Source organism: Pezoporus wallicus, unplaced genomic scaffold, assembly GCF_028554395.1.
Source record: "Pezoporus wallicus isolate ANWC-B61680 ecotype Strahan unplaced genomic scaffold, APGP_CSIRO_Pwel_v1 contig_3267, whole genome shotgun sequence".
NCBI lineage: Eukaryota > Metazoa > Chordata > Aves > Psittaciformes > Psittacidae > Pezoporus > Pezoporus wallicus.
In genome coordinates, this window is record NW_026642849.1 from 437,365 (window position 1) to 463,036 (window position 25,672).

At 39.4% G+C, this 25,672-nt stretch overlaps 1 protein-coding gene across 24 annotated transcripts in view; it reads left to right on the forward strand.

The window, feature by feature from the left end:
* The window catches only part of NRXN1 (neurexin 1), a 677,900-nt gene that overhangs the window by 291,067 nt on the left and 361,161 nt on the right, over positions 1–25,672 (forward strand). For all 24 annotated transcript variants that reach the window (XM_057432404.1, XM_057432405.1, XM_057432403.1 and 21 more), the window contains 3 exons: positions 11,554–11,676; positions 17,157–17,538; positions 18,065–18,255. In XM_057432404.1, the coding sequence (XP_057288387.1) occupies positions 11,554–11,676; positions 17,157–17,538; positions 18,065–18,255 (696 nt within the window). The remainder of the gene's footprint in view (positions 1–11,553; positions 11,677–17,156; positions 17,539–18,064; positions 18,256–25,672) is intronic.

Sequence of the window (25,672 nt, forward strand, 5' to 3'; positions counted from 1 at the left end):
TTTTATTCCATAACAAAATTGTCATTCGCTGACACTGAGTACAATCCTTAAGAAAACAAATGGCAACAGAGCATTTGAGAGATTCTCTAATGTTGAAATCAATTCCATCTACTCAATTTTAAAAGTCATGCTCCTTTAGTTTTATACAGGTATGAAAGAAAGAGGCAACAGCCTGGGAATAACAAGATGGCAAAAGTATGTACAGATTGACTGTACATACATGCAAATACTGGAGCAGCCATAATTGCAAAATGGAATTCTCAAAGTTGCAAGGGAACAATTAAAATAAAACTAAAACTATTGCAGATATCACAGTTAACTTCCGTTTTATGTAGCCACCATAAATGTATGTCTGGGAGAGTAATAGGCTCAGAAGCAGATGAAATGTAATATGAAAAGCTTGATGCAGAAAAGAAGCGCTGTTGACAAGTAAGAAACACACATTGGTCTTTTGGGTGAGAAATAAAGAAGCTGGAAGAGTTGCTGAAAATTTACCTTTAATCAAATGCCATATTAAATTCATGCAAACTGTCAGAAGCATAGGTGTATCTAAGACAGTTGAGTACTTCTGTTCCCAACAAAATCTTGATTGCAGTAAGTATGTAGTAATTTTTAAAAGTTGTATTTGGGCTGTTTTTAAAGGGAAATCTTTATAGATTCCCTGATAATTATTATTCAGATTGGTTTCTTGCAAGAAAGGAGTATCAGACCTCACTCAAAAGTAAAAGAAGCATTTGAAGAGTATTTACAATATTGTCTACAATTTGGATCTGAAAACGTCAGGGTCTTTCTCCTTTGAAAGAAATTTTGCCAATAAGAAAGATTTGAACAATCGTTAATGTGTATTGTTTGCCCTTATTAAATAGTACTAGAGCACTGAAATCTTCAGATATGTATTCACTTTGTATGATTCTGCTGCTGTTATTATGTAAAGTGCTCTGCCCTACAGCCCATGTCATTTGAAAACATCACGAGTCTTCAATTCTTTGTGAAACCTGGGGCAGCTGAGCTGGTGGCTTTTCAGAAGTTCAGAAGGTCTTAAAGTAATCGTGAACTATTGCACTGTAGTGAGGAAACTTTACAAGGATAAACTTGGAATGACGTGGCATAGCGATGGAGAAATACAGATCATAAAAAGTGTGGGTTTGCAAGTGTTGTGGGAAATAGTTTCGGAATGTACAAGAAAATAAGCATAGGCCTTATGTCTGTTGTGTAAATTGGAAGAGACTGATCTCACACCCACTCAAGTCAGCAGCAGCAGTTTATAGTCACTCTTTGTATTCAGTTACAAATAGATCAGTAGTTTCCTCTTTAAGTGCTCCTTGCTTGACTCCTATCTACACAGAAGCATTCAAGAATAAGCAGTGTTCGGAAATCGTGCTCTTTGTTCTGTGATAAATATAACACTATTTTAAAACATTTAAATAATAACCAACAATCACAAACCTTTAAACATTATTCTCTTCACCCTTAACTAGGCAAAGTGTCATAATTCAGTGTTGTCATAAAGAGAAAGGATATGAGTGAAACTGAGTTGTTGCTGTTTTATAACATGTGTACGTTAGGACGAAGACACCTGTAAATTAAGAGGAGCTTATTCTTAAAATAAAGTCACAGTCCAAATTCTTTTCCTTTCTATGTCAATTCGTTACCAGTCTGCTTATTCTTAAGCACAATCTGGAAGATGTAAGGGTCAAATGAGATATTTCAGTGTGTTTTTTCTGTTACGTTTATTTTTGCCTGAATGTAAAGGTACTGTTTCTTATAAAAAGGTAAACTATGGAGAAGCTTACTTAATTTGTATTTTAAAATGTACTTTGGCATTTTGACAGCCATGGTTTGATATAAATGGGCACAGTCAATATCAAAGGCAGAAAGGCTAATGTGTGATCCAAGCTGTTTCTGCTTCTTTCCAGTTATCAGTTACAGTGTAACCAAAGTAGAACAAATATTCCAGTTCTCTCAGGAAAATAAAAAAGATCAAGTGAGTACCAGCTTTTTCTACAAAAATCAGTGAGTTAGGTTATTTTTCCTTTGCTGTTTTTAACCAGAATGAAAGAGGGCAAACTTAGCAGTAAACAACAGTAGCACATTCTTCAGACTCATAAAGGTACATTGGGTAAACTTAGACGTATGCTATATCTGTTCCCTGTAGCAGCTGCATATCTGGGTCTTTTCTGTATTTATTAGCTGAAGGGTAGCAATTTGCAGATCAGCAGTTCAACTGCAGATTAGCAAAGTTATTTAGATAGCCATCTCATGGTGAAATCCTTCTTCCAAGTGAGAATTCCTCCAGGTCTCTTTGGTCTGGAGGAGACAGCAAAGTTCCTATAGAAGCTGAAGAAATGTATTTGGATAGTAACTTGTAGAGATGATGTTTAAGGAAAACGATGCTGCCAAGTGTATCACTCTGTTTCTTTGAAAGGTTAGAGGAATATTCTTGCTGCTCCTGGAAATCCAAGAGAGGGAATGTATGTGTTTCTGCTTTTGTGGTTTATAAGGATTTTAGTTTGGGTAGTCTAGACAAGAATAAATCTAAATCTTCTTGGGAAAGCAGAAAATTAACTCATCCCAGGATCACTTTTTTCCCCTTAGTTTAAGCCTACATGTCACAAATCAGTGCTACTGACAGAACTCTGAATTCACACAGAATGAATGCATATCAGAGCTTCTGGCTGCCATTGAGGTCATACCAGAGCAATGAGATTTCCTTTTAAAAACTGAATTAGTGTATTGTTCAGAATTGAGGTTTCGTGTTAGTCTTGGTACTATTTTATACTGGTGTTGCCAAGTCGGTTCTTATGATTTTTCAATCCTATTCCCATTATAGAAGAAAAGAAAATCCAAACACTAAAGGCTGCAAATGAATTATGCATTCTTTTCTCTACTGGTTTTATGAAAGTTTTGTTAAATAGGAGTTAAAAAAGCATTTTTTCATTGAAATGAACTCTTGGTATCGGAAAGCTCTCTATAATACAAACATAAAAATGTATCCAGCTTAAAGATCATGGAATTTTTAATTCTAGCAGCCATGTCAAACTCGAGGAGATTGACTAAAGGTCACGCAAGTGGTTTGTGGAACAAACCTGCTGAATCCCAATTCAAAGTCCTAGGATTTGGGTGCACTTTAAAGAATTTAGCATGATTCAAGGCAGGATATGACCTTACATGTGTTTGCAATGCTGCCTGAGCTTTGCAAGTGCACTTTGTTTTTTAACCTACAGTAAACACAAAGTAAATAATCTTGCACTGAAGCTTGCTTTAACTTAGAATGGAATTGCCGTGTATTGAAAGTTCATGCTCACCTTACCTACAGCAAAGTCAGTTGTCAAGTTCAACAGACTTTCTGAAGCTTTGGCTGCAAACGTTCAGCTGTGAGCTGACAGAGCAACAGCCATATGTTTCAAGCTCATTGACTTTGCTGCGCTTTAGTCCAGGGCCTTGGGCTAGATTCATAAAACCTTTAGTACTGTTAGAACATTTTCTGATAGTCGTGAGCCTTAGAGAACAGTACAAAAGAGAAGCTGCACTCTTATTAAAAATACAGGGATCTAGCTGGCTTCTGGTCTTAGCTTTTAAAAGATGCTTTTCTTTCATTATTCCCACGAAGAAGGAGAATTACATGTCCTTAGGGCTGTTTGTGTTTCACTCGCTTAGATATATGACTTAGAAAAATGATTTAAAATGCAGCCAATTCCTAACAATAAATGTTTTAAGTAATGTGTTAAGAAATGTCTCTGATCTCGGTAAGGCATTTCATAATGCAGCAACAACATCCTGTCACGTATCTGTGAGTTTATGTACAGTTGTAATTACAATTTCAAAACCGTTTTTCCAAGAAATATGGTTTAACTTAATATAGACCCAGTTATTAACCAGCAAAACACACTTCCAGTTTTGTGAGTATGTGTATGTGTTGTACATACACTTCGGTGTGGCAGGGAAGTCCAGAGGACAAGACTTACAACTCAAAAGTTCTGACAATTTCTTGGTGAAATTCAGTAGTGGTCCTCATTCTGTTTGTAGAGAATAGGCTTTCACAAGACAGGGGTGTATCATGAGATCCATTCTTGGCAGACACTAAGAATCCTTACATTTCACTTAGTCCAGTAGATCTGTCTATGTTCTGCACTCACACCTTGATCACCTGGCTCAATTTAGATACTTTCATGTCACCAACAGTTAATATCTCACAGCTTTAAAGAAATTAATGGATGAGTATGTGTGCTATCACACTCTAACGTAAATAACTTGCTTAAGGCAAAGGGTAGACAAGGTTGGGAGAGGGCAACTGAACAGCTCAGACTGTAGGTAGGGGAAGCAAATTCACAGAAAAGAGAGAAAAGAAATGGGCAAATGACTGTAGGAAACTTTGTGTCCTCAGACCTGGATATGGTGCTTGATCTGTGAATTGGCTGGGTTTTATATTCTTCTATGGATTTTTCTTCTCTGGTGCATTCACTGTGTATGCTGGTTTTCCTTACTACTGAAATAGATCAATATTAAATGCAGTCTGTTTGTAGTCTGGTCATGTAGAGGAAGTCAGTAGAATTTTCAAGCATACCTTCTTTAGCTTTCCGCATTTCTATATGAGTGTATATTTGTTACCTAAACTAATATGAGCCGAGCCATTTTCCAGCTGAAATGAAGGCTGATGAACAGTATTGGCAACTCTAATCTTCTTTTTAATTTCTGAACTGGCAGGTTTTGTTTTAAAAAGTAATAAAAAGACCTTAAACAGCCAATACTTCACCCAGATTGCCAAAACCAATTTTACTTATAACAAAGCTATTGTGGGCTGGAACATTTTAACCACGCAGTGCAGATTGATGTGTTTTGCTTGATACGATTCAGTGAATGTGCTGTTCTTGTGGAATTTTCTGTATGAGTCTGTTATGAAGACAATACAGTTGACAAAATTTCTTTCACCTGCAATAAGGCTTTCTCAAGTTAATTTATCAATTAGCTTTTAATGATTAACTGATAAACATCATTGATCTTTAACAGGTAACTGAGTTTTTCTGTTGGTGAGAAACATGCACGGTCAGGGCATTTCAGGATGATGCAGATACAGCCATTTAAAATACAGTTGGTTCACTATAATAATTGACTTTTTAAATTCAGGTTTGCTGATAAGTCGTTTGGAAGACCAGAATTGTTTCTGCAGGCAACCACCATAGAAAGGATAATGAACATGCCTTCCCCTGTTTACTCTAACTGACTGTCTTGTGTTTCTGCGTCTAGCTCTGGAGGAATCTTCTCTGAACATTTTGTTCTGCAGACTGGTGTGTAATAGAAATGCCTCACAAGTGGCTGGAGCAGAAGCCTATATTACAGGCATGCTAGATTTACCTTGGAAAGCAGGATAGATACAAAGATGGCACACGGTTCTCTGATTCTGCATCAGGTATTTATAATAATACTCTGATGTGTCTCTCAGAGCCACTTAGCTGTCTTTACTTTACAGTTCATCTTGCTGTGTACGTATTACTTCAGCTGAAAGACACCATCTAAAATCCTGGCATCCCAGACCTCAAAGCAGTATTCCTTATTAACTTGAGTGATCTCAGGGTTTTGTCACTTTGTCCACTTACTCTCAAATTTCAAATGGGAAATGCCACCTAATACTGATCGCTGCAGTCCGCATAGCTATCTGTTAGAAAACTAGCCTGGAAACACTGGTATTTCTTATACTGAGCAATAAATCAATAGTAGTTATTTGCTTGTAACTAACTTGGGTTCTGTAGGTTAGTATAGCATTCACTGAACCATCCAGTCTCCCTTGATAGTCTTTATTCACTTTGTCTTTCTTTTGATACTTCATTTTTCATATTGACTTTTGATCACACAATTGACAGTTCCAAGCAAGTTTGTGTGGTATTTCAGTATATGCTTAGGTGGGTGGCGTTGTAAGAGGCAGTAATAGTTTCTGTGCTGGGTTCAGACAACTAGTTTTGACTGTATTTTGGTACAATGCCAAAAGCTGGTGTTTTCTTTCAAAGTGATGAGCTTGGTTTTTATGAAGTTCTGTTTGAGTAGTTGGTTAAAAGATCTAACTGAAGTATCATAGGATGAATATCTGTAAGAGAGAAAGTACGTGTATTACCATCGGTTAACAGGGCCATTTGAATTTTCAGTGCTTGAATTAGGCTGAGCAGGTTCATCACAAGATCGTAAAAAGAATGGGAATCCCCAGAGAACACTTGGAATATTCAGCACACTGAAAATGAGGAGTTGTTTTTTTTAAGGTTCATCCTTTTTTCCTTTAACTTTAAAAAGGACCAAATGCAGATAAGTTCTCGCTTATGCGCTGAAAACAAAGTAAGCTCAACTTTGGGTGCCTAAGTAAAGCTATAACGTAGGATATACGGGACTTTACATTTGTATGTCCTAGCTCATAATGAATTGCATCATCAAGATTTGTACCTCTATTTGGCTGGGTTTTCCCATGTAAAAAGGTGGCTGTACAAGAAGCTACCTGCTTTTAAAGGAATTTGCAGTATTAACTAGCATGATAGACTATGAGCAAATTCTAGGAGCCATAAAAGTGCCTTTACTTTTTATTTGGTACTATCTATTTACTCCAGGGATGCTTAAAATCTACTAGTTATTTAAGACTTTAAAATAGGAAAAGAGCTGAACATAGATGTTGATAATAAATTTCATACTTATGCAAGAGGAGATACTTTAGTGGTTTTTTGCAGGTTAGAGCTTGTCTCTGGAAAGGAAAGTTTATGTCTAAGCTATTAGCATTGGAGAGAATCAGTAGCTCAAAGTGAACAAGTGCTGGGTACATGAAGCAAATTAACTGTGCCCAGTCTAGAAAGAGAGATGAGTTCCAGGGGAAGGACAGCATGGGAAATGTGAGTGGAAGGACGTAAGGTTGGAAGAGTAGTATCAGTCTGTGGAAAACAGAATTAAATCAGGACTCTTTGTTTTCTTCTCATGGAAGGTACATAGTGCTTTTAAAGAAGAGGGTAAAAAAAAAAAAAGCCCAGTCCCCCAAAAAAGTGTCAGTGTGCCAATCCTGATTTAAATACAACAGCACTTTCTGCTGATGTGATTTTAATGAAGTGCAATCAGATCTGTGTAAAGTCAGAAAAAGACTGGAGAACCAGTGATTTAGTAGATTTCGATCTATAGTAGATTGACTATAAACCAGGATGGAAGAAGGGTCTGAACTGTTATTATCTCAAAATATGATATTTAAATTCATTTCATGTCAATATATTTGAAAATCAGTGAGGAAAGTACTAATATAACCCATGTTTAAGGTTAGCCAGTGTCATTTAACTGGATATATTAAGACTTTTCTTCAGTCCTTGTACTCTTGTGGGGTATTAAGGGATTCCTATGTGGTTTGTGTTACAGCATTTAGAAAATGTTCTTCTAAATACACTGCTCACAAGCACATTTACTACTTTTGTAATGCAAAAACTTGTTCTTGGCCAAGAAGCAGCCCAAGCACTACATTCTCTAGAGGAATGGTGGGCATCTGTCCTTCTTCCTCCACCTCTCCAGCTACCATGGTATTTTGCAGAGAGGCAACGGGATGTGACAGGCCCATACACAATATCTAGACACTGGATCCTGCTGTTCTGTAGTTCCTTGTGTTCTCTATGACAACACAAAACCCCTCTTCCCTGTTAGAGATTGGTTTCAGGAAGGAAAAGCCTCTTTTCCATGCAAGGTAGCTAGTTTCTACAAGGCTAAGACTACTTTCCATGCATTGTCCCATGGCGCATTATACCCAGGTTCATCTTTTTCATAGCCCTTTCACCACAGGTCCCCTTAATCCAGTTTTGGACTGTGTGCAATGTGAACAAAGGCATATTACAGGTAGTTCTGACCTGATTTTTTTTAGTCAAAATAGTCTTGCAAAGGAAAGATTCATAGGGAAACATATGTTTCATTTTACAAGAAGCGATTACAAGTCATAGAATCATAGAATAGTTAGGGTTGGAAAGAACCTTAAGATCATCTAGTTCCAACCCCACTGCCATGGGCAGGGACACCTCGCACTAAACCGTGTCACCCAAGGCCTCGTCCAACCTGGCCTTGAACACTGCCAGGGATGGAGCATTCACAACCTCCCTGGGCAACCTGTTCCAGTGCCTCACCACCCTAACAGAAAAGAATTTCCTCCTTATATCCAATCTAAACTTCCCCTGTTTAAGTTTTAACCCATTACCCCTTGTCCTATCACTACAGTCCCTAATGAAGAGTCCCTCCCCAGCACCCCTATAGGCCCCCTTCAGATACTGGAAGGCTGCTATGAGGTCTCCAAGCAGCCTTCTCTTCTCCAGGCTGAACAGCCCCAACTTTCTCAGCCTGTCTTCATACAGGAGGTGCTCCAGCCCCCTGATCATCCTCGTGGCCCTTCTCTGGACTTGTTCAAACAGTTCCATGTCCTTTTTATGTTGAGGACACCAGAACTGCACACAATACTCCAAGTGAGGTCTCACAAGAGCAGAGTAAAGGGGCAGGATCTCCTCCTTCGACCTGCTGGTCACGCTCCTTTTGATGCAGCCCAGGATACAGTTGGCTTTCTGGCCTGCAAGCACACACTGAAGCTGGTTCATGTTCATTTTCTCATCAACCAGCACCCCCAAGTCTTTCTCTGCAGGGCTGCTCTGAATCTCTTCTCTGCCCAACCTGTAGCTGTGCCTGGGATTGCTCCGACCCAGGTGTAGGACCTTGCACTTGGCTTGGTTCAACTTCATGAGGTTGGCATCAGCCCACCTCACAAGCGTGTCGAGGTCCCTCTGGATGGTATTCCTTCCCTCCAGGGTATCAACCGAACCACACAGCTTGGTGTCATCGGCAAACTTGCTGAGGGCGCACTCAATCCCACTGTCCATGTCAGCGACAAAGATGTTGAACAAGACCGGTCCCAACACCGATCCCTGAGGGACACCACTCGTTACTGATCTCCAGGTGGACATTGAGCCATTGACCACAACTCTTTGCATGCAGCCATCCAGCCAGTTCTTTATCCACTGAGTGGTCCATCCATCAAATTGATGTCTCTCCAATTTAGAGGCAAGGATGTTGTGTGGGACAGCGTCGAATGCTTTACACAAGTCCAGGTAGATGACATCAACTGCTCTACCCCGTCCATCAGTTCTGTAGCCCCATCATAGAAGGCCACCAGGTTGGTCAGGCAGGATTCCCCCTGACCATTAAAAGATAATAGACATGTTTGCCTGTATAAATGTGAGCAGCCAAGTTGGACTTGATATTTATGTACACTGAGGTACCTTTACATGAATGGGACACTACAGGGGGCTATTAATGTGAGAGCTAATGAAAATTCCATGTGATTTTAGGTTTCTTAGACATCTGGTGTGGGATAAGGGAGTGGGACTAGCAAATTGTAACATTTAAAACAATAATAAGTGATGTGTTTCTAGGCAGATCTGTTGATTCACTAAGATTTGTATTCATGCTACTTACGTAGATCTTGTAAATCCTTCCCTTGTCTCCAGAATCTGGTTAGAAATTGCTTCCATTAAATCACCTAATGGAATATAGAATAGTAAAAATTGCTTAAAGAGCATTATTCACTGCATCTATATCACCATATCCAAAGATAACAGAATCACAGAATAGTTTGGGCTGGAAGGACCTTAAAGCTCATCCAGTTCTAACCCCCTGCCATGGGCAGGAAGGGACACCTTCCACTCGACCAGGCTGCTCCAAGCCCCATCCAACCTGGACTTAAACACTGCCAGGGCTTCTCTGGGCAACCTGTGCTCGTGCCTCACCACCCTCACAGAAGAATTTCTCCTTTGTATCTGACCTGAATCTACCTTGTTAAAGTTTGAACCTATTCCCCCTTGTCTTATCACTACAGTTCCTTATCAAGAGTCCCTTTCTGGCATCCTTGTAGGCTCTCTTCACTTAAGTGTTATGCAAACCTCATCTCTCTTGTCAAAGAAAGTAAACAGGTAAGGAACAGAACAATTCAGGTAGTTGGCACCCGTGAGCACATATATGTCTCCTTCTGCTGAGTTAGCACACCTTTTCTAGGCTAGCATCAATACTGAGGCATAGGGAAAGCAACATGATGTCATTGGGATCTCACTGTCTTTGCTGTAGCTAGTATTTTTATTCCTGGATCTCCCCTGACATGCTCAAAATAGCAAAGATTGCATATAAAAGCAGGGCAATAAACCAGTAGCAATTAAGAAAAATGCTGATAAGAAAATGGAAAAAATCTGAGAGGAAAATAGTCCAATATGCTGAACAGCTACAGCAAGCTATTAGTGACTTTTTCTCTGTGCAGTCCTGAAGCCGGAGAGGTTTTGATTTTAGAAAATGCTGTATAGTACTCAGTTATTAACAGACCTCATCCATCACAGTCAGCTTGTACTGGGTGGAAAAGAATCCAAAAAGAAATGTGGCAGAGTTTCAAACCCGGTGGCATATCCCTGTGAAAAGAAGGCTGGCACATGGGGTGCAGTCACGCGGAAGGGTGCGGTGGAAGGAATGGTCTGTCTCACTGTAACCCTGATGGTTTTATGCCAAATGCTACTTAATTACCTCTTCCATTTAGTTATCAGCAGCCTTTATTCTGCCTAAAAAAGAGTTCAGGGAGGTCTCTATTTTGCAAGAGTGTATTTTGTAGTTGTAGGTTAGCTTTATATTTTGGAGAGTCACTGCATGGGTTTGAGCACATAAGTGTTGAATGGTTCAGTGTTTGGTCAGTCCTGTCAGTGATAGTTCATAGTCAGGAGTTTTCTTGCTTGCTTTCTCTTCTTGTTAAACAGTGTAAGGGACTATTTCCATAATAATTTTCTTCCGAGATTTTTTCCCTAGATATTAAAGATACCTTGTTTCTTAGATTTGTGAATACTGCAGTTATTGCAAGTACTTTGTGCTATATGTAGAATTGTATTTGCTTCAAAAGTGTTTGTTGTACTGCTAACAAAAATAGCAGATTACAGTAAAAGGTATCCATTACATGAAAAAGGAGAACATGGTTTGAAGATCTGCTGACATCAGACAGCACTGCATCTGAATGTTAATGGGTCACCTGTATGATAAATTAATAGTTGATCGGAGAAGTCCTAATAAGCAAAGGCTGAGAAGCTGACAGAGATGAAGAAAAATCTAAGACACACGCACACACATTTACCACTTGCACCTTTCCCCCAACCAATTTTTAATGGGGGAACAAAAATCCAACCTTGTAAGCACATGCTGAAGTTCTTCTGGTTGAAGTAGTCCCATTTTTTAAACAGGATTTATATATGACTGGGAAGTGCGTAACTAAATCTATGTTGACTGTGCCTATTTATGACAACCCGGTTCCTTAAACGTGCATATACAATACATTTCTATAGTTAAATATGCAATAGAAGATAGTTTTAAGATAGTAGCTTTGTATTTTGAGGCTTGCTTATACTTCATAATTTTCTTGCTTGATGTCACTTTTGGTGAGTTTTAACTTTTGCCCAGCCAGTTTCTCTGTATTTCTCTTTCTCTTTGTGAGGTTCACATGTAAACTGATGTAAAGATTGCATAATGACTGTTTGGCATATCCTACAGGCAAAGGTCCAGAAACCCTTTTTGCTGGCTATAACCTCAATGATAATGAGTGGCACACAGTGCGGGTGGTTCGGCGAGGAAAGAGTTTAAAGTTAATGGTGGATGACCAGCAGGCCGTGACAGGTAGCGTGGCGTTGGGACTCTGTGTTACTGGGGGGAAGCACAAACCAAAACATGACAGAAGTAAAATGCCTTTGTCTGAAAGCAGCAGATGCTTATTTTTTTTCTTTACTTGGTTAAGATACAAAATCTGTTTTCTGCATCTTGAAATCCTGGTACTACAAGTGCATTATTACACTTGATGTTCATGTTACTCTAACATTGCTATTGGAATGAATGAAAACCTTCATGCTGACTTAAATGAATGTTTTTATACAGTAATTGGAGAGAAGTGATTTGATACATCACTAATGAGAAGGCAAGTAAAATGCTTTTGGCAGCATTATTCTAAGCTTCAACTCTAAGACATTGCTGTGAGAAAGCGTTTAATAAATGTTTGAGGGATATTCTATTGTGTTTTAAATTTTGCATCAGCTGCCCTCCATAATTAAATGCTAGGCAACATGTTTTTCTCAAATAGCAGTTGAAATGGGAGAATAAACATGGCACGAATGCTAGCAGATGTTAGAAATCTATTCCTATGTATATATTATCAGAAATTATAGTAGAGAAGACTTTAATTTTGTTCTGTTAAAGACAAGGTCTATATATATGTTGTTAATGGCAGCAGGCCTGGCTTCTGGCCTTGATTCCTTGCACAATGCAATATGCCTGATTTTGTGTTAGCTCTTTAGTATTTCCATTTGTTTTCATATAGTATTAAATAGCTTTTATCATTAGTTCTAAGCTGTGTTAAAATGATAGCAATTTTAATGGGGTCTTGAAAGCCCCTTTGTTAGTAGTCCCTTTTCACTTCAGCACAACCCTTAACACCATGTCACTGGTAGAAAAATAATTTCTGTGTATTCATATAGTTGCAAAGACACATTTTCTACCATCAGAAATGATCAATAGCTCTTCCAGAGGTGAAGCAAAAATTTAGTCTGTATATTTGATGATGCCTTGGATCATGACCTAAACCAGTTAGGTTTTTTGTGGAAGTATATGGTATTGGAGGAACTATACTGAAAAATATTAGCCTGCTGCTTCAACTGCAGCTTAAATAATAAGGCTCCTTTGAGATGTTTTCTAGTTAGGGGGAGCTGCTTATAAAGCATCTCTAACCAAATGCACGTTTCTTGGGCTTGCTGTGGCAGATTTCTTATTTAGAAATACTGCAAGTTACAAAAAAGTACTGTTACCACCTTTGGGTTCAGTCCCAGCTGCTCAGCTCAAAATATGTGTGAAGGGTTAGAATACAAACAGGAGGTTTCTATCAAACAGAGTCTAGTCAGGTGGAGTAATAAGTAAAGAATACAGGTCTGTAAATTGTTATCACTCTCTGTTGCAGGTAGCTAATTGTTGTCAAATATGGGCTCAGTAAATAGCTGAGACTCTCCTCCTGGAAAGGCTGTTGATGCCCCAGGCTTGTCAGTGTTCGAGGCATTTGGATAATGCTCTTGAAACACGCTTTACCTGTGAAGTGCTCAGGCAGTTGTGCTAGGTGATTGTAGGTCCCTTCCAACTGAACTATTCTATTCTAGCTGTTAAAGCCAGTGAGTACCTTCAGTTGCCTCCCGACCTAGCAAAAGTGTTGCCTGTGGGTCCAGCTTTCTGGTCCAAAACTTGTGTTCTTCCCCATGCCAGTACCTGTATAAGAAGGTGACCAGTTGACTCAAAATCCCTCTCAGTTCTTTCAGCTGGCAGTTACCTACATTTGCATAGGCCACAGATGTTTAATGTGCTTCGTGCAAGGGGAGAAAGTTATCCCAGTATTTTGGAGGATAAAAAACTCCCTGCAGAAATCTGTGTAGCCAGTCTGTGGCCTCCACCATCAGCGAGGAGGGAATTGGCATGAGAGAAGGAGCTGGAGGGAACTTGAAAGCCTGGTAACATGGGAAATCAGCTGTTAGTCCCAAGAATATTAAATTTTCAACATGGAAAAATCTTTATTGCCATGTAGCGCCAAGACTTTTTTCTTTAATTGCAACACAGTATGTTGCTAAAGCCTTCATGAGCTTAAGTGTCAAATGTACACAATGCGATTTAATCTGCAGTAGCTTTGGATTTCCTGGAGGGGTAGTAGAAGAGCTGCTGTAACAAATTGGAGTGCTCTTGCTCTGAACTGCTTAGAGCTTTTCTACAGATGTCCCAACAATAAGAAATGTGATTAAAATATAACCTGGTGGTTATTCGTGTGAAAGGTTGTTACAAATTTATAGGGAGCATGAGGAAAAAATGGACTTCCAGAAATTGCAGGTTCTCTCACCGCGCACTGTGTTTTCCTTTTTTGATTCCGTTTCCAATATGGAAAAGAAAAAAGGTCCAGAAAGCTTAAGCTGGAGGGGAAGCCATTAAAAACTGAGCCTGACTTGACATTTTTTGCAGGTTATGAAATACCACCTGCAGTCGCCATCGATTGAGCTTAGGTATCTTTGAACGCCTAATTTATACATGGATAAATAATATCTTTCAGAATCATAAGTAGCTTTCATTGGATGGCATACAGGTGGTTTTGGAAAATTTATTCAGCACAGAGGAATTTAAATACAGCCCTGATGGATCCTGTTTTCTGGATATGTATAGAAAATAAAAGTGGACTAAAGGAGGTCACTACAGCTGGGTAACGGAAAGGATACCTGGCTTACAGATACGAATCAAAATGGTTTAGGTTGGAAGGAACCATAAAGCTCAACCAGTTCCAACCCCGTACCATGGGCAGGGACACCTTCCACCAGACCAGGTTGCTCCAAGTCCTGTCCAACCTGGCCTTGAACACTGCCAGGGATGGGGCAGCCACAGCATCTCTGGGCACCCTGTGCCAGCGCCTCACCACCCTCAGAGGGAAGAACTTCTTCCTAATGTCTCATGTAAAATACACCAAACACTTGAAATTCTGGCAAGTGAGGTTGAACAGAAAATCTTTTGATTATGATGTCCCATAGTGCCAGGTAATGCATTCTATTCACCAACCTGACCAGTGCTAAAAAAAACCCAAACCAAACAAATGAAAACCAAACCCAAACCCAACCTCTTAGGCTCAGGCTGCATTCTCTCTCTTTTGTTGTTTTTCGTTGCTGTAGTTGCAAATAACTGGAACATTGTGTGAAGCCTCAAGTCCTGTTAGCATGTTTGTACAACTGAACTGTTAGAGAGTTGGGATGTGAGCCCAGAGTCTGGAACTTTCTTGTAACTATGCTCAAGAAAGAAGTACATTTAATTTAGTGAGGATACTGTGCTACAGGCCAAAGCTTTGTGGATTTTTGCCATGACATTTATGCAATGCCATCTTAAGTGATATAAGGCTAGAATACATAATGTTCCTCTCTAAAGCAGGATCTTCAGTTCTCTGTATGTGATCCATTACATAGCTCTTGGCCTTGCAGAAAGTTACAGATTTGGCATTTTTCAAAACAGCTCCCTGACACAGTACCACATGGAAGAACCCACCTTTGCTTGCACATCAGGGGAAGCAGTGTCTTCATAACTGGTGTTTAGAAACAAGAATGTCAGGGTGGCTCTCCTTGGGTTTGAAGGAGTCTCTTGTAGTGTTTGGTTGTATGACTGCAGATTGCAAATGCTGAGGGTGTTCAGTGATATTAATATCACAGAATCCCAGACTGGTTTGGTTTGGAAGGACCTTTAAGCTTATCCAGTTCCAACCCCTGCCACTGGCAGGGGCACCTTCCACTAGAGCAGGTTGCTCCAAGCCCTGTCCAACCTGGCCTTGAGCACTGCCAGGGATGGAGCACCCACAGCTTCTCTGGGCACCCTGGGCCAGGGCCTCAGCACCCTCACAGGGAAGGATTTCTTCCTTATGTCTAACCTAAATCTCCCCTCTGTCAGTTTAAAGCCATTCACCCTTCTCCTGTCCCTACAGGCCCTTGTCAGAAGTCCGTCTCCAGTAGAATTAGTTCTTACATAGACACATCCTGAAGCTATGTAAACTGCTTATAAATATTTATCATAAAGTATTAGAGCAATTTGTGTGCATGGTCTGAATGGCGTTAAAGCTTGCAGACCTATTTTGGCTCTAACTTCACTGCTATACATGTATTTATACCTCAGTGCTGTGACTTAACCTGTTAGTGAATCCATCTCCCAGTGGAAAGCCCTAATAACTACATTTATCTTGCCCTTATCTTTCTCCTGCTCTCACACACGTACACAGACAGTTGTTCATAAACCTGATGAAGGTACAGCTGTTTAAACCTGCCTTAGGGGTTTTTGCACCACTGCTTAAGATGTCCAGCTCACGCTCTCGTCTTGGAATAATGCATTCAGAGAAGGACCAACAGAACTATGGTGAGCTTTGCACTGCCACTGTGGGAACTTGTATTATTGGCATATTTTATAATAAATACTGGCAGTTTTATGCCAGTATTCATTCCAGCTTGGCTAGGTCTGCTGTTCACCTTCTTTGTATTCCCTGAGAGGCAAAACAGTAAAGGAATTGGGAAATCTACGCCATGATTTGCAAAAGGCAGATTAAGTGGTAAAATTGATTAATAATAACAAGCTGTTTTGTCATCATACCCACACAATGTGACCATGAATCAGCCTTGTGATAGTACTGCCCTACTTCCTTAAAATAAGCATGGAAAAAAACCCGAAGGTCTGTTAGAAAAGGGAACTCTTCAGTGGACACAATTTTGATGTGCTGGGTCAGGTATTTAGTAAGTAGCTTAAAAACTTAGCTGCATTGTATGCAGTGTACCCTGGCAGTGCTGATTTTTTCCTTCAGATTAGTTGTATAGTCAGCAAATTTTAGGCTTTCTGCTGTGCAGGAGTCTTTGCATGAAAAAGAAAGATTCGAAGTTAGCTGTGGGGCTTGGGTTTGGCTACCTTTCTGATGCAAGCAAGTCCCTTGCTGTTTTCAGTATTACAAAACACTGACATACACTGTCACTGCAGGCTTTTTGCTTCATCCATCTCTTAGGCTTTTCCCCATTTCACACAGTTTATCCCCACAATTTGTTCCCATGGTACAAAGTTAGGTGATTTCAAGCAACAGATCAGCCTTGCAGCACAGGGGTTTGCAGCAGGCCCAGCATTAAGGTATATGAAACAGCTTAAACAGGAATCCTTCCTTCCTCTTGCTGAATGATGCACTTCTAAGCAAAACACATGAAAAAATATCTCCCAAATAGTGATGAGGTGATTTTAACTCTGAAATTTGCCTTTGTGGTCTTCATGTGGGGTTAATTAATTGCAGTTGCTTATAGTACAACCATGGGTCTGGTTAATCGTAACCAAAGTGAGGGATTTGGTGGTTTGATACTGTGAGCTGGTATGTTTTGAGCTGTTGGCCTTAACCAAATATACTGACCTCAGTGGAAAGGCTCCTGGATGTTTGAATGAATTAGAAGAATCCTCTTTGGAGTCAAGAATTGATCTTGTACATTCTGAAAAGTGTGAAATTGATGCAGATACGTAATCACATGATATGCCTTTTGACCTCCCTTTTCAGATGCTAACATGTGTTTTCTTGTTACTGTTTAAAGGTCAAATGGCTGGTGATCACACACGACTGGAATTCCACAACATAGAAACAGGAATAATAACAGAACGGCGCTACCTGTCTTCTGTGCCTTCTAATTTCATTGGGCATCTCCAGAGCCTTACATTTAATGGCATGGCATACATTGACTTGTGTAAAAATGGAGACATCGATTATTGTGAGCTAAATGCAAGATTTGGGTTCAGGAACATCATAGCAGACCCTGTAACCTTTAAAACAAAAGCAAGTTATGTTGCTTTGGCAACACTACAAGCATACACATCTATGCACCTTTTTTTCCAGTTCAAAACAACCTCTCTGGATGGATTGATACTTTATAACAGTGGCGATGGAAATGATTTCATTGTGGTTGAATTAGTAAAAGGGTATGTATGGCTTAGCATCATGACAAACCCAGTCTATTCAAAATGTATGAACAGGAGAAATACAAGGGAGAGTTTAGGATATACATCTTTATATGACTGGGCATATATGGTTGATAACTGTTTCTTCGTGTTAAACTTTATGCTTTATTGTGACTTTTTCTTCCAGATGAAGCTAGATGCCTGAACAATATGAAAGTAAATAATAGGTATCACTTCTATAGTGTTTGCCACAAAGAAGTATTATTCATAGCCTCCTTCTTGTTCTCTCTCTACGTATGTATGCATGCGTTGGTACATGGAGTGCTTGTTACTTTCCAGAAGCTTGGGACCGCAGCTCAGCTCATCTAAACAAATGGTGATTTCTCTGAATTAAGGTTGTTTCCACATCTGGTATTGGTTGTTGTCTTCTGGTTTTACCAGCACTACTGAGGCGTTCAAGGAAATAGGAAATATTAGACCTGTTAAGTAGTGCCCCCTTGCTATGTAAAGAAAAAGGAAACTTTTCCAATTTTTTCTCTTTGCCCAGGTATTTACACTATGTGTTTGACTTGGGAAATGGTGCAAACCTCATCAAAGGAAGTTCCAATAAACCTCTGAATGACAACCAGTGGCATAATGTGATGATATCAAGGGATACCAACAATCTCCATACTGTAAAGATCGACACTAAAATCACAACACAGAGCACAGCAGGAGCCAGAAATTTAGATCTCAAAAGTAAGTACAGTAATTCCTTTATGACCTACAGTGAGGGTCGTTACAGAATGATAATGTGAATAAATCATGTATGTAAAGTACAGTATAATTTTGTAATACCATATGAAATAGTATTTAGTAACAGTTTACATGATCACAAGAGGAGACATCTTTATGTTAGCCTGACAATGCCACTGTAGTGGTAGTTCTGCGCAATTAGGTACTTTAAATGTGTGAAAATGCCACAGGAAAGAAAGTAGGAATTGGTAAGAATGCAGAGTGGCCAATATACACCAAAAGGTAATTGGGGGAATAAAGGAGCTCTAAAATGTCTATGAAAAAGGCTTGATTTTTACATGAACATAAGCTATATAAGTGGCATGCAGAAACCACAGCCCAAGCTTTACAGTATGACTGCAAAGGGTTTGCAGAACTGATGATCTCTGTTAGGGGAACATTTTGACCTGTCCCCTGCACAGTATTCAACATATAATGTACCTTTTGTTGGGAAGATAAAGACTCTGCAGTATTTTGATATCGTAAAATATCTTGTAAGTAAAGTGATCTTACATGGCAGCCCTCCGAGGAATCAGTCATCAAACGTACTGATCCATAAACATATCTAAATAGGTAATAGCTTGTAATTTCAAATGCAGGGTGGGATAAACTTCTTTTTATAGGTCTAAACCTACATTTTGTAGATCCAGCTAGATTTTTAAGATCCATTTTTTATAAACCAAACTGATACATATGTATAGTTTTAAAGGAAGTAATAGTAATTTAGTAATAGCTTTTCAGTAACCCATTCTTAAAACTAAGTTGCATAAGAGGAAGATACCTCTTTGAAAGGATCTGTAAGTATGCTTTTATAATACTGCTAAAACTTCATCAGACATAAGGAAAAATTTGCTCTAGGCATGTGAAAAACTCCTGTATTTAAACATTCCTCATAAAAGTTCTTGTTAGGAAAATCAAAATTTCATAATAGTCAAAGAAAATTCAGTATCTCAAAAGTCTCCGAATGTTCAAAGTAGATGTTAATATTCCATCAAGAGCTTATTCCTTGTTGGATTTTCTTTTAACTACCTCTGAGTCAGAGATAATGAGCTGACCTTGGTAATTATTTTGGATTTTGTGATATTTAACATTTGCTTCACTTGAAGGTGCTATTAGCTTTGTAAGAAAGACATATCTTGATATTTCATAATCTTCAATAAGAGATTCTTTAGCAGAAATGCTTGGTTTAGAAATGAAAGCTTTTTGCATGGCTCACGGGCCAGTCTTAAAATTGTGTTCGAAATTTGTGTCATGCTGTGTCTCATTTTTGCATCCTTCAAAATATGGTCGATGCTCATTGATACAGTGTAATATTTAATCGTCATTTTTGAAGCTGTAAAGAAATCATCCAACTCTTCCTTGACATTTTTTGCAATGATAAGTACTACTTACACGTACGTGTAGGTACATGTGTTTAATCTGTGGGTTTTATTCTCAGCACCTTAATTAGACATAGGCAGGAAAAATCAGCCTGTTATGAGCTGATAAGTGAGTTAACACAGTCTTTATTTTACATCTCTTTCAAAATGAATGTGGTGATTTGATATGTCCCTTTTATTTAAGAAAAGGGAAAAGGTTGAACAATATGCGTAGCTGAAGACACTAGAGGGCAGTGTTATTTCACTAAACACACTTAACTGCAGTCACAGAGGCAGCTCATCAGGGAGGATAACCTATAAAATCCAACATTCCTTTGTTTTCCTCACTTTGAAAATTCTGCTTTTGCTTTTACCCTTTTGAAGTGAAACTGTTTCCATAGCTGGTGCATTTTCTAACCTTGAATTCCATCGGAAAAAAACCCTGAAGAGCATGAAAAAGCATACTGGGGTTTGAAGTGAGGAAGGTGAATGGTGTTAAAAGGTGATCTGTAATTCACAACCAGGAAACGTGGCTAGTAAAAGAATAACAAGCCTGACATATTCAGTACAGTAGTATGTAGAAAGCATCGTGCTCAAACTGGTCTAATATACACAGGTCCTCAATCTCTGGTTTGGATTGGAAGGAACCTTAAATATTATCTAGCTCCAACCCCCCTGTTTTTAATGAGTTCTACTATATTTTGCTCAGTCAGCTTCCCTTAAATATGGCACAGCATCTATCATGATAATTCTTCTTGGATTTTGGGGGAGTTCAAGCCCACACATTTTAGCCATTCCTTTGTATTCAGTTGCAATGGTTTCCTGTAGCTTACTCCTTTCTATTTTATGTCAGTATTTCATATGGTGACATATCTCTGTTATACTAGAACATTCCATTCACTTTACTGGTACAAACAGCTATGGTTAATTCATTCCTGTGTTATTTTAGCCCTAGCAACAAAGCAAATTCAAAGTTACACTTCGCGATAATTATATCAATAATTCTGTTTAATCAGGGTTCAGATTAGGTGAAATACAAATGTGTAACAGTAATATAGAATTTGCAGCCTGCTTGAGTAATTGTAGGGTTACCAGATTTCAGAGGCTGAAATCCAAGCTAATCCTGGAAAGATAAATCACATACATGCAATTCTTTTGCAAATACACAGGGAATTTGGTATGAAGGTAATGACACAGATTGTGTTGCAGAGCCTGCACAGCATGCCAGTTGCCCGGGCATGCAGACAGTTGCCATTAAAGTATGGGAGAGGTTTTACGCTGTGTATTTCCTTTTGGCTGCAGAATTTGGCTGGTTAACATAGAAAGGGCATTATTATAGAGCTGTGTTCCATGCATAACCTCTGGTACCCTTTCAGTGGATTGGAGTGTGTACCTGTGGAAACACTTAAATTCCCCAGCTTAATTATTGCTGTAATTAGATGGGTAAAGTACAAATTGAAGACAAATAAATGAATGAAAATCGCACTGTGTTTGGATTGCAAGGACTGCGTAATTTTTCCTAGCAGAGAAAATTACCACAGCGTACTCGGGTGCAGTTCTAGCGGATAACCCGTGAAGATAAACGAGCCTTAACAGCAGAGGCAGTGCAGCTCAAGCCTGCCAACATTTTCAGTTGCACAGCCAATTTCCTTTCATGTATTTCGTGAGCAGATTCTCTGTCCTGCTTTCAGTATAACTCAGATAGTTAGCATGGCTACAGCTCAAGACATTCACTGACCAAGGTAGTTCGGTAAAGGGCAATTCTTGCCACTGTGCTTGATGCTTTTATGGGCTGAGTAGCCTCAAAAGGGCATGAGAAAGCAGGTGAAAGTGAAACTTGCCTTATGCTCGTGTTCCTTGTGCTTGCTGAAGAGAAGACGTTTCCTTTGTTCAACCCCGTAGGTATTACAAAATCTGTGCTGTCTCTTCCCTCTCCCTATTTTCTTCCTGTGGTGTGGGAAATTGAAGTACAGCCAGAATTATTATTTTTTTAATAAATATTTGAAGACACAGGAGCTGTTTTTGAGGAGGAGCATCCTCAAGCATGTTTTTATATACAGTTACCTACAGGGGTTGCATTCTCCTTTTGCTTCTCTTACTGATAGAAGCACTATTTCAATGCCCAAAGTTTTCACCCGCTTTCTTTACACAGCAGAAGTACAAAAATTTACAAATCCACTCAGAATTCTTTTGGCGTATCTGTTAAAAAGTGAATATATTTTTAGCATTTTAATTGTTTATAAATTGAAATTAAAAGTTGAAATACTGCAATCTTACAAAAGGAAAAGCTGAGGAATGCTGCTGGTGGTTTGGATTTAACAATAAGTAGTCACAAACTTTTCTAAGAGTTGGTGGCTTCACTACTTCAGTATCCCATCCTATTGCAGGCATTCTAGCTATGCTGTATCCTCCAGGCTGAACTGCAGCCATCCTAATTTTGATATTGGGCTAACTGTGCTTTCTATTTAACAGGAAATTGCCATCACACACACTAAAGAAAATAATCCTACCCAGCTCAGCGTTTGTGGATTAATTTTTGCTGCGTGTGCATCATTTCACACATATTTAGAATCCTAAAATCCCAGGTTGGAAGGGACTTCAAGGATCATCTGGTCCAACCTTTCTTGGCAAAAGCTCAGTCTAGACAAGATGTCCTAGCATCCTGTCCAGATGAGCCTTAAAAGTGTCCACCACTTTCCTGGGCAGATAATTCCAATGGCTAATTGTTCTCATTGGGAAGAATTTTCCTCTTGTGTCCAATCGGAATCTTCCCAGGAGTAACTTGTGGCCATCACCCCTGCTCTTTTCTTCCCTAAAAAGGGAGTCTTCTTCATCTTCATAGCCACCCTTTAGATACTGGCACATAGTGATAAGAGCTGCCCTGAGCTGCCTTTTCCCCAGGCTGAACAAGGTCAGCTCTCTCAGCCTTTCCTCACACAGCTTCCTAGTCCTCAGGTCATCTCTTCTTTGGACCCTCTGCAGCCCGTCCACATCTTGTTTGTACAGCAGGGACCAAAACTGGATAAAGCGTTCCAGGTGTGTATGACAAGCACTGAGTAGACCGGCACAGTGACATCTTTATCTCTGCCGGTGATGCCCTTGTTGACGTTCCCCAGCACCCTGTTGGCTTTCTTGGCCACAGCTGAATGCTGCTCACTCATCAGGCTTGTGTCCACCAGGACTCTCAGGTCCCTTTCCACAGAGCTGCTCCCCAGCCTGTGCTGCGCTCTTGGGTTGTGTTTACCTAGGTGCAAGACCTTACACTTGTCCTCATTGAACTTCATAAGGTTTTTGTTAGCCCACTAAGACCTGCTTTTAAGAGCTGTTTCTTTGAATTGACATCCATACTTTCAACTGGTCTCGCTGGTGTTCTCTTCCATATGGCCTTCCCAAATGTCAGAGTCCATTAGAAATCATGTTTTTTCCTGTGTTATTATTTCATCTTCTCAAAAGATGCTATTGATATTAGAGCATACATAAAAATCAGCTTCCTTGGAGTTAAAAAAACCTGTCTAAAACTCTTGTTGTCTGTTTTATTTCTGTAGCTCTTCACTGGCCTCTGGCTTCCTCTGTTCCTTGGTGAGATGTGGCTGCTGTTGCTATGTACATTTGCTTTTTCATTTGCTGTTTTCTCCAATAATGTGTGAACAGTCTAGTCTGAAGCATTTGATGGAAAGTAATGATACTAATTTCTGGTGTTACCTCAGTGGTTTAATAAATGCACTGAAATATACTTCCATGTACAAAAAGAATCACTTGGCAGTTCATCCATCCTTATAAACTTATAATGCAATTAACTAAATTACAAGTAGATCAACTAGCCCGGCATATTCATTGATGATTTGTAATATCATTTAATCTATTGATATTTCATTTGCTTGCCAAAGTAGGTTATTCATGCTATGCAAAACTGAACCAAATTAGTCGTGATCATAAAGAAGATTTCTTGTTCCAGCAATGGAAATTGAAATTGTTTCAATTTCATTTAATATTTGTTCCTGTTGTTTTATATTGAGCCCATTATTGTTGTTGCTGCATTATGTGCTCTTCTCTATATTACAAGGTGTCTATCAATGGCAGTGAGAGTTCTTATTTCTGTTACTAAGACACAAAGCTTTAAGAAGCACAGAACGGTATTTTCTGAAAATGCAAATTTTTACAAATGAAACAAGTATTAATGCTTTAACTTCTTGAATATAAATGTGCAAGAGCTAATTGTAATGACCTTGCCAGTGGGCTGTGAACTCTTCATGCAGAAATAATGTTCTGTTCCAAATACTGTCAACAACAAATAGGTGTTCCTAACGTGACCTGTTGGAGTAGACAATGGCAAATGCAGCCGCTGTCTTTCTGTTACTGTTGGGAAAGCAGGCTCTTTACAGAGAGGGAAAAGAAAAGGAACTTAAAACTAAGAGCTCTTCTTTGAGACTTTTTGTGTCAAAGGTATATGGGCAGATTAACAGCAGGTGATTGGAGAACCTGGTCTAATGTAAATGCCTTTATCCTCCTTTCTTTGCAACTTGTCACATACTGCTCCTAAACAGCTGTGCTGTCTACCAGGCTGTGAAAATAATTTTGGCAATGCTAAGCCTTCAGAAATTGCGTCCAAATTTCCCAAATCATGAAATGGCAGTGCTGCTGGGTTCAATACAAATTAAAGACAATAGTCTAGTGCTTGCACTGAGTTCTCTGAAGATAACAACATTGCAGTAGGCTTTCAGGTCACTCCACGGTGAGAGAAGGTTTGTTTCCCACTTCCTCTCCCTTGCTCTTTTCGGTCTTTTACGCTTTATGCAGCTATATAGATTTGTCTACATTGCTACAGCTTTTTGGCGTACAGGTTATTACCATTGCTGATGATGGAAGTTCTTTCAAGCCCTTCTGAAATACTAAGTAAAATTTATGCTAAAGAAGGGGTGCAGAAAATATGTATGCTTTTAAAACTTGCCAAAAAGCTGGCTATTCAGTGTAAATATGTGCCACAGAATCCTAGCCCCTCCTCCCCCCAAGCCAAGAAAAATGTCCTGAACTCGTATTCAACGTGGGTACGCTGGCTATGGGAGCCCTGACTGAGCAGTCCTTTTTGCAGAAGAGCTGCTTCCTGTAACACCCCCAAGGCCTGGAGGTGGTTATCTTGATCAAGAAGATAATATTACATAAAAAATTTCCCTCTGCAAGCCTACATGCGAAATGAGATTGTTTGACCTTTCAGCTTTTTGGTAGTTTTATGTGGAGAATCTTGCCTGAATTACTGGCTAAAGGACGAGTTTTGTAGATGATGATCTCTGAGGTCTAGGATGCCTGTTAGGAAGAGGAGATCCTCACTCTTTTAAAAACAAGCTCTGCAAAGAGCATGTGTTGGCTGTTAGAGCCGAGAGTGACTGAATGACTTGAGAGGAGTATCAGGAAGAAGGGAATCCTGAGTACACTATGCCACGCAAATGCCTGCTTCATTAGATTTTGTCTATTTTTCAGATGTATGCAATGTACAAAATGTACAAACGTGGTCAGGACAGGAAAGAAATGAAGGATGTTTGATGTGCTTGAATGCCTCATCTCTCCACCACAGCCATCCCCCTCATACGGAGTAATTGGCATAGCATCAATTCTGTGGGAGATAGATTACCACACACATTTATATGGCAATTAGATTTTATGATTTACCATTTCACATGCATCGCCAACTTTCCTCACAGTCCATTGGACATGCAGACTCCTTTAGTTTTAAATCTGTTTAATCTTTTTCAATGCCAGTGCTTTCCATCTAGTCTTTGGCGTAGCGGGTGGGAGGAAGAAGCAAAGAGAAATAAAGTGGCTGGGAATATGAGAATTGTTATTGTCAAGAAAACGCTATATGTTTTTGTGTAACTGTTTCTTGTTTGAGCATATATGTTGTTTGGGAAGGGGATTGTTGGGCAAAAGGTGGATTTTAACCTGGAGGAATCCAGGGGAATGTTCAGACTTGAGAACTTTCCTTTTGAGTATCTGCTTTTGTCTGTTGAAAACTTAGCTTATAAGAACAT